General features: G+C 46.7%; 1 protein-coding gene across 4 annotated transcripts in view; it reads right to left on the reverse strand.

Moving 5' to 3' along the window:
* Positions 1 to 920: 920 nt before the first annotated feature.
* ABCC12 (ATP binding cassette subfamily C member 12) overlaps positions 921 to 19,230 on the reverse strand; it is a 58,738-nt gene continuing 40,428 nt past the window's right edge. For 2 of the 4 annotated variants that reach the window (XM_065920476.1, XM_065920473.1), the window contains 10 exons: positions 18,457 to 18,683; positions 15,560 to 15,697; positions 12,344 to 12,530; positions 8,318 to 8,407; positions 6,494 to 6,683; positions 5,879 to 6,038; positions 4,534 to 4,612; positions 3,470 to 3,583; positions 1,154 to 1,318; positions 921 to 1,051 (listed from right to left, as the gene is read on the reverse strand). In XM_065920476.1, the coding sequence (XP_065776548.1) occupies positions 959 to 1,051; positions 1,154 to 1,318; positions 3,470 to 3,583; positions 4,534 to 4,612; positions 5,879 to 6,038; positions 6,494 to 6,683; positions 8,318 to 8,407; positions 12,344 to 12,530; positions 15,560 to 15,697; positions 18,457 to 18,683 (1,443 nt within the window). In that variant the 3' untranslated portion in view covers positions 921 to 958. The remainder of the gene's footprint in view (positions 1,052 to 1,153; positions 1,319 to 3,469; positions 3,584 to 4,533; positions 4,613 to 5,878; positions 6,039 to 6,493; positions 6,684 to 8,317; positions 8,408 to 12,343; positions 12,531 to 15,559; positions 15,698 to 18,456; positions 18,684 to 19,230) is intronic. The other 2 variants (XM_065920475.1, XM_065920474.1) reach the window with 1 other exon arrangement.

Consider the following 19,230-nt stretch of genomic DNA (forward strand, 5'->3'; position numbering starts at 1 on the left):
CAGACTACAGAAAATATTGCCAAAGAGCCCTTTGGATTTTGTTTTTTTTTTTTTTTCTTATCAAATGTTATTGTGAATTAGCAGCACTCACTCCTGAGCCAGCCTTTACAGCCTCCCTTGTAGCAAACCTTAAGGCTGGAAAGAAAAGCCTTTCATTTGAGAAACGCTGTGGGGGTTTATTACTGAGTCAATGGAGAAAGCAAAGGGAGTCTGTGAGAGGAAATAGTACAAAGACTAGAATATCTTCAGCAAAATAATTGCAAGGCAACATTTCAGGGTAGTGTAATTTCCTACTGCATTTTAATGACCAATATAGAAGATATAAAAATGTCGTTTACAGACAAACTCCAACATTTTGTTTCCCTGGTTGTTCTAATAGATCAAATGGGACATACAATATGATTTTTTTTTTTAATTTTTTCACCAAACACTGTAATCAATCTTTCAAGCTACAGATCTGTGTAGTCACCTCTTGTCACACACTCAAAATAGATGTGAATAGGAAGTGGGAAGAAAATTCTTCTCTTTCCTTCTGATAACCAGGCAGGAAATCTTTACAAAGTACATCCTTAGGCATTTTCCCATTCTGATTGTAACCTTTTTGGAAGTTACAACGTTTTCATTCCCAGCACTGGAGGTGTACTGATGAGAACACAGGAGGGATGATGAGGGATTTAGGAATTGAGGGTCAGTTTTTTAACCCATGAGCTTCTCTTGCCTCTGCTCATCACTGAGACCCAAGCCCTCCAGGAGGCATGTGCTGGGCAACGCAGGGAAGCGACCTCCATCCCGGCTCTTCCTGGGTTCCAGGCTCCGGGGGCAGGGCGGGGTTGGGGGATGGGATGGTGGACCAGATCTAACCCCTGAGGTGACGGCCCATCCCCCATAGGTGCATCAGACTCATCTCACACAGCCTCCTCTTCCTCTAAAATCAGCTGATGGGGTCCCTTGGGAACCCTTATATTCGGACTTTGTTTTCTGCGGCTAGTAACATCGCAAAGGCAGAATCTGGCTTCTCAGCAAGGACTTCAGGCTTATCAAACTCCACTACCTGCAAGTCAGAGAAGAAGAGCTGAAATTGTCAGAAAAAAGCTACCCGCCATAGAGCCCAAACCACTGAAACCTCTGGAGAGGTGACACCAACTTTCTGTACCTTCCCATTTTCCATGACCAGGACACGGTCACAGTTGAGGACTGTGTTGAGCCGGTGGGCAATGGTCAACACAGTGCAGTCTTTGAAGGCGTCTTTGATGGTGTTCTGAACAAGAGTGTCAGTCTTAGAATCCATAGAGGCAGTGGCTTCATCCAGGAGAATGATCTGTTGAAGAAGGTATGCTATGAAAGTCACACCAAGCCAAAGCTGTACCTAGAGGGAAACTTACAGTCTTAGCTCAATTCATTAAAAAAGAAGAAGAAGAAGGGCTGAAAAGTAAGGAGCTACATATCCATCTCAGAAAGTTAGAAAAAAAGCAAGAGAAAAAAGCCATATCACACAATCTTTATCTTTCACAGAGGGAATTGACTTGCTGGAGAAGCAAGACTGTACATTCTTTACTTACCTTTTTATAAATGGTTTATTCTAACCCCACAAACTATAGGAAGAAATGCCCCATGATCTTTACCTACTGTGCTTATATGAGTCAGCATGAGGCATAAAAACAGCACTTCTATTAGTTTCCGGTTTCTGCTGTAACAGAGTCACATAAATCAGAGACTCAAAACAACACACGCTATCTTACACTTACTTCTGGAGGTCAGAAGTCCTAAAGCCAAGGTAGTATCAGCACTGCATTCCTTCTGCAGGCTCAAAAGGAGAAACGTTTTTCCTGCCTTTTCCAGCTTCTAGAGGTTGCCTGCATTCCTTAGTATACCTTCCTGGTATCACTCTAACCTCTACTTCCATCGTCACTTTCTTTCTGACTCTCTTGCCTCTCTTACAAAGACTTGTGTAATTACACTGGGCCCACCAAGGTAATCCAGCGTAATCTCCCCATCTCAAGGTCCTTGACTTAATCACATTTGCAAAGCCCTTTTCCCCAGGTAAGGTAACACGTTCACAGATTCTGAGTATCAGGACATGAGCATCTTGGGGTGGGAGGGGGGCATTATTATGCCTGCCACAGTGCTGGTTCGCAAATCAGAGGACTTGATCAGCTCAGCTCTAACTCTGCTTGACTTTGGTTAAATTATATAACTTCCCCAAGCCTCTATTTCTTTGTCTGTGAAAGGGGATTACACCTTATTATGTATGTAAAATGCAAGGACAACCCATCAACCACTCAGCACTGTGTAGGGCCACAGGCAGCAGTGAATGCATATTGGCCCCTTTCTCTGCCATTAGCTCGCTAGAGAAACCATGTGATGGGTTACCCTTTGATCGGGGTTCAGAGGACACGATTTTTTTTTTTTTCACTTCAAATTGTTGATTCTATTATAAAGAATTCTATTATAAAATTTTATCAAAATATTCTTTTCTTTAATATAATAAATAGAAACCATGTCAATTACCATTTCTAAGATTGTTCACCTATACCTATCACAGTTCTGTAGTATATTATAAAATATAACTTGGTGGTGATGGTTTAGTCACTTAAGTTGTGTCTGACTCCTGCGACCTCATGGACTGCAGATCACAAGGCTCCTCTGTCCATGGGATTTCCCAAGCAAGAATACTGGAGTGGTTGCCATTTCCTTCTTCAGAGGATCTTTCAGACCCAGGGATCGAACCCAGGTCTTTTGCATCGCAGGCAGATTCTTCATCACTGAGCCACCAGGGAAGCCCAAATACAACTTAACATTATGGAATAGCCTGAATTTCTTAAGGCAGAATTTTCTCTGGGTCACTGAATTTAACTGAAAGATTGTAACAAACTTACACTTAAACACACAGAATATGCTTACAATTATCTACCTAATGTTTAAATACCTTCTTAAGAGTGGACAAAATAGGCAACCACTTATTTGTTTTCATGGTATTGTCTAATGTCTTGGTTGGAGAATGGGATTTCTAAAGCAGCAGCAATCCTTTCCTTGAAATCAGTAAGCAAAGATGACTAAGTCACTAAGAAAAAAGAGTATAATTTTATAGTCCTCATAGACTGGCATACTGAAGCCCTTTTTCAGTATCCTGAGTACTGTTTATCAGGCCTCAGAACTGTTCAGGGACAAAGGGGAAATGTTGAGAGGCTGATTTCTCAAACCCAAACCACTTAGGAGGACAGAAAGAATACCTAAGCAAGGCCTCCCGGGGAAAGGCCCAGGGGAGGCAGGTGCTATTGCTGTAAATAGCTGTTATTTTTCAATTTTGACCCTTTACAACTTTGTCTTAAGAAAAAGTGATCGGTTTTTAAATGGACCAATTCCTCTCTCTTTGCTGAAAGACAAACACGTGGCTCTATCCCCTGGATTGAGCGGCGCTGCAGGGAATATAAAAAATTTGACCGATCCATTTTCCATGCTGTTTCCTTACTTTTGAATCACGGAGAAGTGCTCGGGCCATACAAAGCAGCTGACGTTCCCCTACTGAGAAGTTTTCTCCATTTTCTGTGACTTCTGCCTGTAGTTTTTCCGGGAGTTTCATTATCTATAAAACACAGAGAATGCCATATCTGTGCTGATGATCTATAAAATTGTCCTGCATCCGCTATATTGATGGCCCCCTTCTCTTGCATTTATCAGCTGGCTTTATTTTACTGCAGAAAAGAAAGCGCAAAACAACAATCATTTCAATATTGCCAACAGGCACCAGGGAGAGACCAAGGAGTAGGCAGACATTAATAATTTAAAATCACAGCGTGATTCATAGAACCCCGTAGACACCTTGCCAAAAGAGTACAAATGATGCACAGACGGCTCCAGAGAAACACAAACAACCGTAAATGGCTTTCAGCGTCCCTGTTTCCATGGATAAAATAGAGATAGGGTGGGCGTTTTCTGGTCATCAAGAGAAGGTAAGACAGGGTCTGACTTATTTAGCATTTTAAGTCAAAGCGGCTTTGGGAAATGCTCCCCTTGGTCCCAAGTCCTGGGGAAAAATTCCCTCTGGGCTGCAGAGGTGCCCGTGCTCACCTGCTGACCCAGCCGCAGCTCATACAGGACAGGGCCCCGTCTCACAGATGGGGCATTCCATACCACACCCCTCACCTTCCCAGAGCTTATCTGTTTCAATAAGCAAATGAGGCTACTGGCACTTCCTCTGCTCTGGAGTCAGATGGCCTTAAGGTCAAGTCTCCATTCTGCCACTCATAGCTTACTACCCTGAGTCTTAACCGCTGCATCTCGAAAAGTGAGGGTAGGAGTACCAACCTCAGGGGGATGAAATCAGCACCAACTGAGATACTGCATGTAGAGCTCTTGGCTCTGTTAGGCCACTGCACTGGCCTAATAAATAGTCTATTGCAACTTTTAACAAGGAGTAATAAGGATCAACATATGTGGTGCCAGCAAACAACTGGCCAAATTTAAACCCGGACCAGGTATTTGGGGCACTGGGGCTAGGAAATGGACGTGTCCCGGACAGCCCCAGTGACCTACTGTGTCTTTCATGAATGTTCTCTCCAGAACCTGCCAGAGCATCTCATCACTGTGACTCTCAAATGGATCCAAGTTGTACCTGCAGTGAAGGAAAGGAGAGGAAGCTGAATTTCTGAGGATGAGCGGATGGAAGAGCATATTTTCCACAGCACGAGGGGAAGAGCAGAGGTGGTATGTGATGATCCCGTGGCAACAAGAGCAGTGCTTAGCCTGGGACGGTGGTCCATGAAAAACAAACCTCAGGCTGAGAGACCACAGACCCATGACTCTGGGATGGAGCAGAGACGACACCAAGGTGGGCGGACCACCACCGAGCGAGGCAACAAGGATACACATTCGGTCCTCTAGGAGGCTGTGTGCAGAACAGCAGGTCAGACTTTGTGCACAATCTTGGCAGAGAGAGTGGGGGCAAGCAATTCCACTTGCTGGTGCATTCACTCTGCCTCGAGAGGCAAAGCTTTATCAGCAGCTTCAGGGCCTCGCAGAGGGTGAGCGTCTCACATGCAGGGTGTGAGTCTAGTGTTTCAAGACACAGAATGTCCTTCTTTTCACACAACTCTCAATATAGCCCCCTACTTCAGCTGGTGCTCAGTTGGGGAAAGGTGCCTCTTGTTAGGGGGACAGCCACTACACTGGGCTAAGTGAGAAACTGGTTTTTTCCCTTGTGCCTTGCCAACAGATCTTGAACCCCTGTAGAGGTTGCAATGACCATACCTTTCTTGTACGTGAGCAGCTTCTGTTCACTTCTCTCTCTCTCTCTTTTAATATTTATTTGTTCATTTGGCTGTGTCAGATCTTCTCTCTAGTTGTGGCTCACAGGCCCCAGAGCAAGTGGGCTTAGTTGCTCTGTGGCATGTGGGATCTTAGTTCCCTAACTGGGGATGTAACCTGAGTCTCCTGCATTGCAAGGCAGAGTCTTAACCACTGGACCAGCAGGTAAGTGCCTCTGCTCACTTCTTAGTGGGAATGAAATGATGTGTTTCCAAAGGATTGCTGCATATGTAGAATAACCATTTATTATATTGTGTAAACTGGGGTAATATAGGGAGTGGCCATAGCTAAACCTGATAAGATGCTGGACAGGCATAAACCAAGGCTTTCCAGAGTCAACCGGGATGTCTGGTCACCCTGCACATAGCATCTTGCTTATTTTTAACGCAGTTTATAAAACAGGTTTCAGGGCCTTGGTCCTCAACTCCCCCAAAAGCTTGTGAACATCTCAGGACATAACTTCCCTCAGATAGAACAACCCCAGGCCAGCCACCATGTGACAACTTCTCAAAGCTCTTGTTACTCTGATTTTGCTATCCAAAAATAGGGATGCACAGCGATCAAAAACAGCTACCTTACTGTACCTACAAACAGGACAGGATCCTGGGGGATCACAGTCAGCTTGGTTCTGAGGTCTTCCAAACCAACAGTGCAGATATCCACGCCATCAATGAGGATTGTGCCACCAGCAGGCTCCACCAGACGAAACAAAGCCATTCCTAAGGATGACTTGCCTGGGAACAATAAATGTAGAAGCAGCAAACATCACATCAATTTGCATTGCATCATATCTGAGTATCTGTCTAATCAAGTGAATTTTTAATGCAATGAAAACGGCTCTGTGCGGATGAGTGTACAGACAGAAGTCCCACTCTGCAGGGGTGATTGGCTGCCCTAACACTATTACCCTGCCTGTCCCTGCAGGGCTGTTAGTGCGTGACTCATCCTCTGGGCCTCGTCTCACCAGAATGATTCTCATTTAATTAATTCAAAAACTGATGTGTGTTTACTTCCAACTCCATACACACCCATTCAACCTGAAATCCCAATTTACAATAAAGACATTTCAGGGAAAAAACAGCCAATCCGCCACACATACACATCACCCTCTGGTGTGATATAACTAGCATACCGGGTGGAAATGCAAAGAAAACACCCTGCAAAAAACGCAATCAGAGCTTGTCCTCACCAGAACCTGTTCTTCCGACGATCCCAACTGTCTGCCCACTTTGGATGTTCAAGTTCAGCCCGTTGAGAACAAGGGGAGTATTGTCTCTGTATCTCATCTGATAGTCTCTGAATGTTATCTCCCCGTGGCTAGGCCAGTCATGAGGACAGGTCCCCACCTTGAGGGGGTGAGTGCATTCAGGAACACAGGTCTGAAAAGCAGAATAACAAATGGCAGGTTAATAGTCATTTGCTTTTCCATTCATTTCACTCATTCATTCACGTATTCATTCACACGGTTCTAGGCACTAGTATTCATGGTGGTGAACTAGATCAGTAAGGATATTGCACTGCAAAAACTCACATTGCAATGGGGAATTCAGATAATAAAACAAGAAAAGAAGTGAGAAATGAAGACAATTAGACTATTGCAGTAGAATACAGAACATGTGTGGTGAAAGGGGTAGAAGATATGAAAGTAAGAGTGTTGAGGAAGGCATCTGTGAGGATGTGACGTTCAAGCTGAGACCTGGAATGCTGAGACAGTGCCAACTATGAGAAGATCCATTCCAGACAGAGCTGCTAGTGCAAAGACCCTGAGGCCAGAATAAGCTTGAGGACTTTGAGAAATAGAAAAGTTGTATGGCCAGGGCTTAATGAATAGAGGGATGAATAAATATAAGGAGCAGGGCATACTGGTCCTTGTGAGCCTCAGCAAGTGTGGGCATCGTGACCAATCCAGACCAAGCCTTGAGAGATTTGCAGAATTCATTCAGACACAATTTCATCATCTGCAAGAGTCACTGTGGTGTTATAACTAGGAAGCACAGCATGTCAAGTTCAGAGTTACATAGAAAAGGAATTAAAGTTTCCTAAGAGCCCAAGGAAAGCAAAGTCTAATTAAGCAGTGAAGCAACGTGACTGCATTACAAGACTAATCCCCTCCTCTGAATTATAAAGTCCCTGTTCACCAGGGAGAAATAGGGCTCCCATGATCCCCATTAGGGTGGCTGACCAGCTCAAATTGCTGGTCAATAGGCAACTACAATTAACTGAGAAAATAACAGTATTCCTAGACAGTGAGTATTTTTAACCCCTAGAAGATTTAGAATTAGTAATAATAGTATTTAAGAGAAGCAAAATTATAATGGTAATATTTTTAGTTTATGAACTCTGCATACTTGGTGTTTTAACTATTCATAATGTTAATAACATTCAGACTGTGATTCTAAATTAAAATGTATAATTGAATAAGTTATTTTAACATGGTTTTAGGTTTAAAAACTTACTGTTTATATACTGCATTGGGATTGTTATGAGAACTTAAAGCTCTCCATATTTATAAGTTTAATTTATTAGATTTATATAACCTCAGGAAGGTTTGTTTGTTGAATCAGATTATCGAGGTACTTAAAAAGGAAACGGAATGCATTAAATTTTAAAATGCAGTTTAAAATGTTTTAAAGTGTTTAATTAAGTTTGCAAATGGGGCCAAATGCTGTTCAAAGGCCCTTAAAAGTGATTACTGGAATCGGCGAGACTGCTTTTCAAAGAACAGCAGGATTTGTAAGGGGAACAGAAAAAGCTTTGAAAGAAAAGTTAGACTAGTTTTTTTTTTAATTTAGTCTGTCAAATATTAATTTTTAGAAACTAAAGTAAGCCACCAAATTCTCTTTTCTGGGTATAGAAATCCTTTGAGGAAATGTTTTTTAAAAGAACCTCTCCCTCAGCATTAAGGACTTTAGACTATATAAATATGGACTTTAGGAAAATCCACACATGAAAAAGGAGAAAATGCCCAAGTTTTGCAGCGTCAGCGGGCTCCTCCCAGGCCCCGGTTTCTTACCAAAATGTACTCCCTGAGCAGCTCCACGGAGGTGAACTTGGCCTGGGTCTCGGTCCCCGTCCGCACGCACACTTGGAGCAGCCCGCTCAGCTACGGGAGGGGAGCAGGCGCGGTCAGAGCCCTTTCCGCCTTCAGGGGCAGCTGTGAGTCACCCTCGGGGCTCCCTCAGGGCCACACAAAAATAGGCCTCCACGCCCCGCTGAGGGTCCAGATGTAAAGACTCTCCCGTTGGGGTGTTTTGCCTTAAACACTTCCTTTGTATGTAGAAACAAATGGTAATTACATCCGCCCTGGCACTCCAGATGGTCAGAGTCAACCCACCACAGCATCACTCGGCACAGATCTCTCGGTTGGAGCGGTGGGGAATTCCTGCAGGCAGGAGTTCTCCAGGGGGCCTCTGCACTGCTGGGCCCACCCCCTGAAGCCACCGTGTGGGGTCCTGCACCTCTGTGCCCTCCCTGAAGAGTCCGCCTGCAGCCGGACAGCCCCAATCGCCACAGATGGCAGAAGAGGAAGAAAACCATCAAATCCAGCAGCCTGCTCCAGACAGGAGAGAATCTAGGCTTAGACTGTGACCTGCTGAGGTCACCCGCCTTAGGCCAGGATCCCCCAGAAGCCAACCCTGAGATTTGAGGGCAGGGGTGTACTGGGCAGGTTGGATGGTGGTCCCCCCACAGATATGCCGCACCCAGATCCCTGGCCCCTAAGCCTGAAGCACTCTTCCCTCCATCTTCCTTGGCTCCTTCTTGGTCAAGTTCAAGTATCAGCCTGCAAGTCACCTTCCGGCAGAGACCTTCCTTGACTCTATGGGGTCTCATGTGACTTTCGCACTGACAGTCAATGACCCTGCTTCATTTTCTTAATAACAGTTCAACAGTTTCTGAAGTTTTATTTATTTACTTGCACACTTATTTATCCCATCCCACTGGAATGTAAGCTCATGAGAGCATAGACTTGCCCAGCTTGTTCACAGCTGAACCCACAGCAACGAGCACGGTTCCAGCTCCTGGGAGGTGCTCAGTGGACATCTGGTGAGTGAGTGAATGAACCCTGCTCTTAAGAAAGGCACATACATTTTTGTTGTTGTTGTTAAATTTAAGGGTATCAGTAAATGAACTTACTTACAACAGAAAAAGACGAACTTATGGTTGCCGGGGAAGAAGGAGGTGGGGAAGGGATAGTTAGAGAGTTGGAAATGGACAGGTACACACTGCTATATTCAAAATGGATAATCAACAAGGATCCACTTGCACATGGAACTCTGTTCAATGTTATGTGGCAACCTGGATGGGAGGTGAGTTTGGGGAAGAATGGATGCCTGCATATATATGGCTAAGTCCCTTCACTGTTCACCTGTAAAGACCGCAACATTGTTAACTGTCTATACTCCAATACAAAATAAAAAGTTGTTTTTTTTTTTTAATTCAAGGGTATCAGCTCTTCAAGGCCCCAGGCAGCCCTCCACAGGGTTAGAATCCCCTTGTCAGCACAGTGCTGGCCCCAGGAAGTGCTTGTTCTCTCCATGATGTTACGTGATATTACTTTGCACTTGCTTTCTACTCTGTGGGACTTCACAACAATTTCTCATCCATCTAGGAGTCTCCTCTGTTCTCAAGGGAAGCTTTGTCAGCTGGATTTTCTGTGTTCTCCAAAGGGGGCTAATGCTCAAGAAAGCCAGTTGAAAGAAACATATCCCCTGGATCTTGATGTGTGCAAGCTCTCCAACCTTACAGGCATGTTTGAAAACAGTCTCACAGAAAGCTGGTGGTATCTCCCAAAAGCATGACCTCAGTTGAGGGAAGCTGAAACAAGTACAGGAATCTAGCCAACATCATCTGTTTAATACTTTACGAGGCAATAACAAATAAGATCAGCCATCAGTGAGGGAAACTGCCTACCCAAGGAAAATTCATTCTCCTCGATTAACATAGTGTCCTGAGCATGTATTTTTGTTCCTCCTCTTTTCCAAAGTATTCTTAAAATGATGGTGAGAGATTTCAAAATGGAATAGACCATGAACAGCAAGGGGCTTGGGAAGAAGTATTGAATGAGAGTTACAAGTTTCTGGAAGATGGAAAGAGGATGAATGCCTTTTGATAGGATAGAGGCAGAGCGTGCTGCAGGGGCTTCCACAGTGCTCCATGGAGCAGAACTCAGAGAGGCTCCGGGAATGAGGAGGGGCCCTCAAAAGACTGACTGAGAGATGGTGCATTGACAAACTCCTGTTGGACCCATTTCTTCCCCTTCCTCATCTTCCTCCCAGCTGGACACTCTCCCTCGGCCAACACACACACACACACACACACACACACACACATGCTTCTTTAAAGAAATTGAATAAATTATTTTGGGATAAATGGTGCTCCTAGACAAAGTCCCTTTAAAACTAGCTTTTGTGTGCCTGGAGGCCTGCTCCCTGGCTGCTTTCCTGAAGTGAAGCAGCCTGTGGACAAGTCCAACCCACCCATCCACAGTCATAAAACCTCCCATCAGGAGAGACCTAGTGAAGCATACACAAAGACAGAGGAATCCCTGAAAACCCAACATAGGTTCTCATACTTCAACACAAAACGATGATGGGACATATGAACAAAACCAGTGCAGCAAAGAGCAAGAACCAGATAACAAACAGAACCAGATAAACAAACGAACAAAAAGCCTGACCCTGGGAAAACAGCAGATATCAGTCAAAGAAGAGAGGAGAGTTTAAGAAAGGCAGAGTTTAGAGTTTTCTCTGATTAATATCCTCAGAGAGATATAAAATACATGTTTAAAGATGATTCTTTTAAAAACTCATGAAAATTAAGTATGCAAAGAATGGCTGAATGACAGAGCAAAGGAAAATTCCCTGAATAAAAATAAAAAGACAAGAACAGGGAGACTTTGAGATGAAAGAAAGGAAGCATACAGCACTGATGCAAGAAATCCAATATTCAAGCAATATGAGTCACAGGAAGAGAAAACAAAGGCAAAGGAGACAAAGACATTATCAACAGGAGGAAAAAGAGTACGGAAGGAAAATGAGAAATTTTTCCACTTGAAGAGAGACTTGACTGTATTCTCTTCCCAGCCTTGAACAGAATCAATGGAAAGAGACCACCACTCAGACTCGTCGTCCTAGAATGTCAGAGACCTGGGGATAAGGACTGCATTGGAACAGCTTCCAAAGAGAGAAACGTGAAGCATGTGTCAAGGAGCAGATACATGCCTGTGTCTACTCCATGCAGACTCAGATGGGTATCAGACCCAGATGGCCTGGGTTCAAATCCCAGCTCTCACACATGCAGGTGTGTGATCCTGGCAAGTCTTTCTGGGCCTCAGTCTCCTCACCTGTAAAATGGGGATTATGGCATGCCTACCTCATGGGTTATTGTGGAGATAAATGAGTTAATTTATGTAAAGAATTGATAACAGTGCCTAAAATAGCGTGTGTTTCCCTATTATCATTATCAATCCCTATTACTATTATTTCCATATTGTTGTTATTTTTCAAAAGAAAAGCCCCAAAGCAACTCAAAAGAGAAGTCAGTAATTTTCATGGACATCGTGGCTGCCTCTCCAGTATTCCTTTCCCTCTCCCCATTGTGGGGCAGCTGTGTGACCTGGGTCAGGATGAAGTGTGACTCCCTCCTTTGGCCTAAACCCATCATCTCAATCCCATCAGTTCACGAATTAACAATAGTTCTGGGATGCCTAAATTAATCCGCTAAGAGTAAAGCAAGGGCTTTTGTTCAGTGGCTGGAGCAGGAAAGGCTTTCCTCCTGCTCTCTTCCTGCTACAGCCCCTAGAGGCTGCTGGCCACCATTGTACAACCATGAAGGAAGTCACTATAGGAGGATGAAGCCAGGGGCTATGGTCCACCTGTGCCTGAAGCCCACACAGCTGCCAGACTTAACCACGTGAGCCACCGCGAGCCTTCTTTTTTATTTAAACCCATTCGAGTTAGGTTTTCTGTTATGTCCACCCTCCCTGATGCACTCTATGCCAGAGCCTCCAGGCCAAGCCCAGCCTTCCACTAGGTGTTACCTGGATGATGTAAGACAACGACAAGCCTTTGGATGAAGCACTGATGGAGGAGAAACTCAGGGTCACCAACAAGGCCACAATGAAGGTGACGATGTTCATGAGGACGTCCATTCTTAGAGCGAACCATCTGAGAGCACAGTTAAAGTACAGGAGATGGCTGCAGTTTTCATCATTTAGCATCTTGAATCTAAAGTTAAGAGATGAGACAAAACAGGAGGTCAGATTGTGCTTCCATAGACTGAGGGTTACGGCTACCAGAGAAATGGGGCGAGAGGAATTTTTAATCAGAGGCCAACACATTAGTACATAGGAATCTCTTACAAAGATGAGCATAGATCCAGACTCTAAAATCTGCCACCATGAGCATCTTTGATTTGCACATATTTTGAGAAATCCCAGATGGCAATAGAGCTTGATGCTGAGTGGGCTCCTTCTGTCTTTCCCAGAACTGGCAGCTAGAACCCAGAGCTGAGAACCTCCTTTTCAACCTTCAAAGGACCGCTGTCTTCAGGGCAGCCATCCCCCAAAGGCCCAGTGGAAATGACTGTTGACCCCTTTGATCTATAAAGGGTGGGAGGTGGATGAGATCTCAGTGTTTGTGATGGTAGGGAAAGGAAGAGAGGGTGTTGGACTGGTTCTCCTCCCCAGTTCAGAGAAAGAAGATTCAAGGCAATTGCTTATAAAGCTGGAGGGAAAAAGAGTAAGCTGACATCTTGCACACCTGCTGCGTGTCCTGTGAGCCAAAGAGGAGAGGGAACACGAGGCAGAGCGACAGAGCAATGACACCACCAGGGGATGGGCAAGACCCAGGCCCCGAGTTGCTCAATCCCCAGATGTATGGAAGATGGTCCTGCCCATTCCTGCAGTACCTAGAGTTGGGATGCGGGGGGGAGATGGCATGTGGGGCTGCAATCCTGGTGCCACGCTGATTGGCATGAAGCGAGAGGCCCCACATCAAAGGAAAGCAGTGAGGCTGCCAGGCGGAGTTCACGGAAGAACAAAGCAGAGCCTGTGGGCAGTGTCCAGCAGAGTGGCCGGGGCCCCGCGTCCTGGTGGGGGCTCTGCCCTGCCACGCCACATCTGCATGAGGAGCTGGGTCAGCAGAAATGAGCAGCAGAAATAGACACAGTGGTCCCCTGAGGAGGGTGTGCCCTTCTCCTACTCCCCCACTCCATCGCCTTGCACCAGCCTCGGATAACCAGGCTCAGAGAAAAGGGAGGGGGTGTTTAACACAACAGACCAGGTGCTCCTAACAGCTACCCTGCCCCCTTGTCCACAACATATGGCAACACAGCACGACTGCTCCAATTCTCTGAGCAGATGCCTGGGGGGCGGCGGTGTGTGTGCTACGACTTGTGTACATTAAAGATTGTAATTTTAACTGAACTGAGCTAAACAGACCAGAAGGGACATCAATCACAATTGCCACTAAAGGTTCCCTGGACCTCCTGGGAAAGGGGCTTCTTCAGAATAACTGGTAAAAGAAATTATTGGTAAAGTTGAAAACCATTCGATGCTTAAACCGTAAGAGTTGAGATTCCTCCACTGGCACAGTCATGACGTCCTCGGGCACGGCTGCTCCATCCTGTTCTAAACCTCCTCCAAGGAATTCTGCCCTGAAACCCCTCTGACCCCCCAGGCTGGCCCTCTCTGTCTGCACTCTCACTTACTTTCCTCAGTTAAAATATTCTTCCAAAAACCATGATGTTTTCACCATGTCACTGTAAAGCCTACAGATTCAACTGATAGCTTGAGTGACTCAGGAGTCATCTATGGTCTTCTCTGTGTGCTTGGTTAGGTTATGCAGAAACAGAACCACTGGCTGGGGTCAAATTGGAATTTGATCTCCAACCTTTTTTCAGTGGTGCAGCATTTTCATCTGGTTGCGAAAGCAACACAAGTCAGAAGCCCAATCCCTCTGGAAAGTCCATGATTGGAAAGAATGGATGAAGATGGCAGAGCCCATCAGTACTGTGGGGGCTCAGCTCGCCTACAAGATCATTCTGGAAACCTTGGAGGACAATCTGCTGGAAGACACGGCTTGAATCTGCTCAGTTTGTTGAGAGTTGATGGATGGCCCATGACCAAGACACTGGAAGGGGCATTGCAGGGCCCTTGACAGATGATGTTCAGGTCAAACCAGTAACAAGGCTAGCTGCTGACTGAAGTAAAGACAGACTGGAGTGCCTGAGCTTGGGGGTGGCAGGGAGAAAGAGATGCAACTTTTGAAGTGTACATTAAGCTTTTGAGAAAGGAAAGGATGGGGGTGGAATAAAAACATCTGTGTGGCAGCGATACTATAGATTCACCAAATTCCATTTTTACAGCTGGACTACATTTTCCAGCCTCCTTTGCAGTTAGCTGCACCCATGTGATTGAAATCCGGCCAGTGAAAGTACATAAGTGATGAACACCTTCATTGGGGTCCTCCACTCACATCTCTGCTCTTACCTTCCAATTAGACCAGAGGAGCTGTGAGATGGAGAGAGACTGTGTGCCTGAGTATGGAGCAGAATCGCCGACCCCTGCCTCATGGACCCTTGTTCACATATGACTTAAGAATAAACATGTATTGGATTAACCCCTAAAATTTGAAGTTGTTTGTTACCACAGTGAGCTTACTGTGACCGATACACAGTGATAACATGTGATTATATGGTGTTTTAGAAGATTGGAGATGGAGGATTCCAGAGAAATTTATTAACCTAGTCCCTGCATCTTAAAAAGAAGAAAACTGGTCCATCTACTGAATAAGATGTAATGTGGTCTTTAAGAATGAGCTATACAAGGAATATGTAATAACAGGGGGAAAAATGCTATTTAAAAATAAAACACAATAAAAATGGCTATAAGTACCTCAGAAATAGAAAAACAGAAAAGATTGGAAGGAAATACACAAAAATATTAATAGGATTTGTGTTGCAGGCCTATGGGAGATTTTTGTTGTTGTTGTTTTCTCCTATTTTCCTGAGCTGAAAACATTCTACTTCTAGAGAGGAAAAATAAAACACGTAAAGCACCATGGAAAGGTTGTCACTGGATGAACTCGAGTCTTTGGGGGCCTCGGACACTGGGGGAAAAGGCTTAGCGCATGAGGGGCTTCCCCTCCATTCTACTGGCTCTTCATCCAGTCAGTCCTCATCCCTCAGTCTTCCCTCCTCAGAGCCGGGCCAGCGGGGAGCAGAAGCCGGGGGGCAGCCCCTGCCCAGGACTCACTTGTTAATGCAGTCTTCCCTCTTGTTGTAGGCGTGGATGGTTCCCAGGCCCTGCATGGACGAGGTGATGTGGGAGAACCAGGGGGACCGGCTGATGTTCTCCACCTTCTTGAGTTCCTGGATTCCTCTGTGGAAGACGCTGCAGGGAAACCAAGAGAGCCCCAGACAGGGTTTCCCAGGGCTCCCCTTGGCTCACACAAACCCAGCTGGGCGCTCAAGACAAATTGAAGACAGCCGGCGCCGCCGAACGAGGGAGGAGGGGCTGGCCTGCCGTTCTCCTCCGGGAGCAGCTGTCCCGAGTGTCAGGGAGGGAGGGTCTCAGAAATTCAAGCCACTCCTTCCTGCGTTCCCAGTTCTTACGGCTTCCTGTGGCGTGAGGGTCTCACTGCACGCGCTGTGACTCTAGCCTTTTCAAAGACTAGAGAATTTCACACAGCGCAGCTCCTAAATACAAGCCAACCACTTTGGGGTGCCCAACCAAATAAAAAGGGCTTCCCCGATGGCTCAGTGGGTAAAGAATCCACCTGCAATGCAGGAGACTCAGGGTTGGGAAGATCCTCTGGAGAAGGGCGTGGCAACCCACTCCAGTATTCTTGCCTGGGAAATCCCATGGACTGAGGAGCCTGGCTAGCTACAGTCCAAAGGGTTGCAAAGAGTCAGACACACCTGAGTGACCACACACACAAACAAATAGAAAGGGATCTCTTCCAGTTCTGGAGGAAAATCTGAATCTGGCGTATCAACTGCCAGTGTGCAGTCTTCTAAAGGCAGTTTCAAAGGTAATTTTGAGCAATATATGAACATCATCTCCTCAGGAGCTGACTTTAAAACCAGACTCTTCACAGTATGTAACTCCCCCTGGGCCCCCGTGAGTGCAAGACCACTGCCCTCAGCAGCACAGTGGCAGCTGATCCATGACAGTGAATCTGACCCAGGGCAGAGGAAGGGAAACCTCATTTGTCCAGAGTTCAAGTGAGTTGGTTAGAAACATCCAATAATTCAGTCGGGATCAGCCTGATCTGGCCTGTCTTACAGCATACAAGAATGCAGTGCAGAGAAAAACCTTTTGCAAAGTAAATCAAAAACAGACAGAACAGAGAGGAGAACAGAGAGGAACCATGGTCAGACAAACACGTGACAAACACGTGGATTGTAAAAAACTAACACTAGCCCAAGGAATCATTTTTCTTACTAAGACGCGGCACCCACGATGTGGGGGATTCTCCGGTGGCTCAGTGGTAAAGAACCTGCCTGCTAATGTAGATGTGGGAGACATGGGTTTGATCCCTGGGTTGGGAAGATCCCCTGGAGGAGGAAATAGCAATCCACACCAGTATTCTTGCCTGGAAAATCCCACGGACTGAGGAGCCTGGCAGGCTACAGTGCATGGGGTCACAGAGTCAGACCCTGAGCAGGCACGCACCTAGGACAGGTTATATTTAGAAAAAGACCTGCAGACATCATTTTTATTAGATCACCACAATAAACCCTTGAGGCCAGACACGGAGGCCCATGGGTCCTCTCTCAGAGTCACCCAGGGGGCAGTGGGAGATTGAAGTGAGAGTCCAGCTCCCCCAACACCCGGGGCACATGTGCTAGTTCCCATGGTGATGCCAGCTGCAGCCAAGGATGCAGAGTCTGCCTCTCCACCATGCGTCCCTGCACTCACATTTCCCACTGTTGGCTGGCTCATCCATGGACTTGATCCACAGCCTTGAACTATCCAAAACCAAACCTGTAATCTTGATCACCCTCAACTGCGTCTCCTCAACTGTGTCACTCATATCTGTCTCCACATTGCTCCCCATCTTGGATGCATCCTTGGCCTCTCCCGTCCCCTAACCTCAGCAGACTATCTCGGAAATGGCTTCAGGATCCACCTGTTTTCTGCCCAGACTGCTGCTGCCTGTGTCTCATCTCTCAGTCAGACTCTGCCCTGCAAGAGTCTCCAATACTATAGTCCTTCTCTGATCTTTCTGAAGCTTCATCCACCCTCCACACTGTGGCCAAAGCAATATTTTGCAAGCTCATCTCTGAGTGTGGTGTCCCTGTTTACAAGTGGATGTGGGTCCAGGATTTGTGGGCTGAATCCTTTGCAATCTGGGGGACCCTCTTCAAGATGCTGTGTGTCCAGTCCAAGGCAATTTTGTTGAGTCTTATTGAAACTCAAAGTTTGTATAACATTTAGGCAGCCTAGTCTCATCTGATCCTTGCAAGAACCCCTTTGGAAGAGGGCAGGCGCATGTTCTGATGATTACCACTTTAGAGATGAGGAGACTGAGGCTTGCAGCATTCCTTTGACTTCTCCAAGGTCCTCCAGCTAGTTGTGCAGCAGAGTTGGGACTCTGGTGCAAATCTCATCTGATCTCCAATCCTTAGCCCTCACACAATACCACCCGCTGCCGGCTGAGAACTCCAGCTCATCCAGGACAGGGAGGAGCTGGGTTTCCTGGAAGGCTGGGACAGATGCTACCCTCCTGCTTTTCCCCAGGGTAGGTGAGAAGGTGGGCACAGGGACCCCCTCCAGTGCCAAACAGCTGACCACACCACTGGTCAGGTGGGGTTACTTCTCAAAGCTCAGAGAGACTGAGTTCTGGTCTCCTCTCCTCCAGAAGCAGAAACCGCAGCACCCCATGGTTAAGAACATAACATCAGTCAGAGAGCAGCCACGGTTGCTACTTTCCTGACCTGGGACCAGTGACTTAATCTCCCAATCCTATCCACCTCTCAGCATGGCTCTGAGGCTCAAATGCCTGATGTACACCGAGCACTTAGCACAGCACCCAAGTCAACATGCTCCGGCATTCAGAGAAGACAGCGAGGACTCAGCACCCCCGGATACCACCCGGTCCCTGCCCAGGATTTGTGTGCTCCGCTTTAAAGAGCGCATCAACCTACCGTAAGAGAATGAAGAAGCCTAAAGCCAGGATGGCCAGGACTAAAAGGACAGCAGGAAACACAGCGCCCAATATCACAAGAATAAACAGCACCATGAAAAACTGCTGCAGGAAGTTCTCGGCGTGAAACGGCAGCCTCACATCCAGCTCGTCCATATCCTTGGAGAAGCGGTTCATCAGTCTGCCAGTGGGCGTCCGGTCAAAGAAGCTCATGGGGCTCTCCAGGATCTGCGGGTGACCATAGAGAGTCAGGGTCGGGGTGTGCGTTTGGTGGCACCCGCCCCCTGACACCCTGGGAGGCCTGCTCGCTGCCTGGGATTGCGAACCAGGCCTGAGCTTTCCTCTGGGGCCTGACACCGTGTACCAGGCCATCCTGGGAAAGTGAGGCTGTGGCCACGTGGAGGAGCGTGAAGGGGGAGGGATTCAGCTCCATGAAGGATGGAGGGATTTTGTGCCCCAGGGCAATAAAAAGTCAGGTTCCATTGTCTCGATGTAGGCCACCCCTGTGCGCTCCAGCCAGGGACCTCCCCGGCCACCGAGGAATGAGGAGGGGATCCCATGTACTCGGGAGATGCTCTCGGGGCCTGCGCTCGCCGGTTCCATGGCAGTGTCCTCTGGGAGAAGTTCCTGACCACCCTCACCTTCACTCCCAGCCCTGCAGGGCCCGCGCCACGCCTGCAGCTCCCCAGAGTTTGCCTCTGTGGTTGATAATTAGATATGGGAGACTCAACAGTAAGCTCGGTGAGCAACTGTGTCCGCCCCAGAGCCCAGCACA

This window comes from Muntiacus reevesi, chromosome 2 (genome assembly GCF_963930625.1).
Source record: "Muntiacus reevesi chromosome 2, mMunRee1.1, whole genome shotgun sequence".
NCBI classification, from domain to species: Eukaryota; Metazoa; Chordata; class Mammalia; order Artiodactyla; family Cervidae; genus Muntiacus; species Muntiacus reevesi.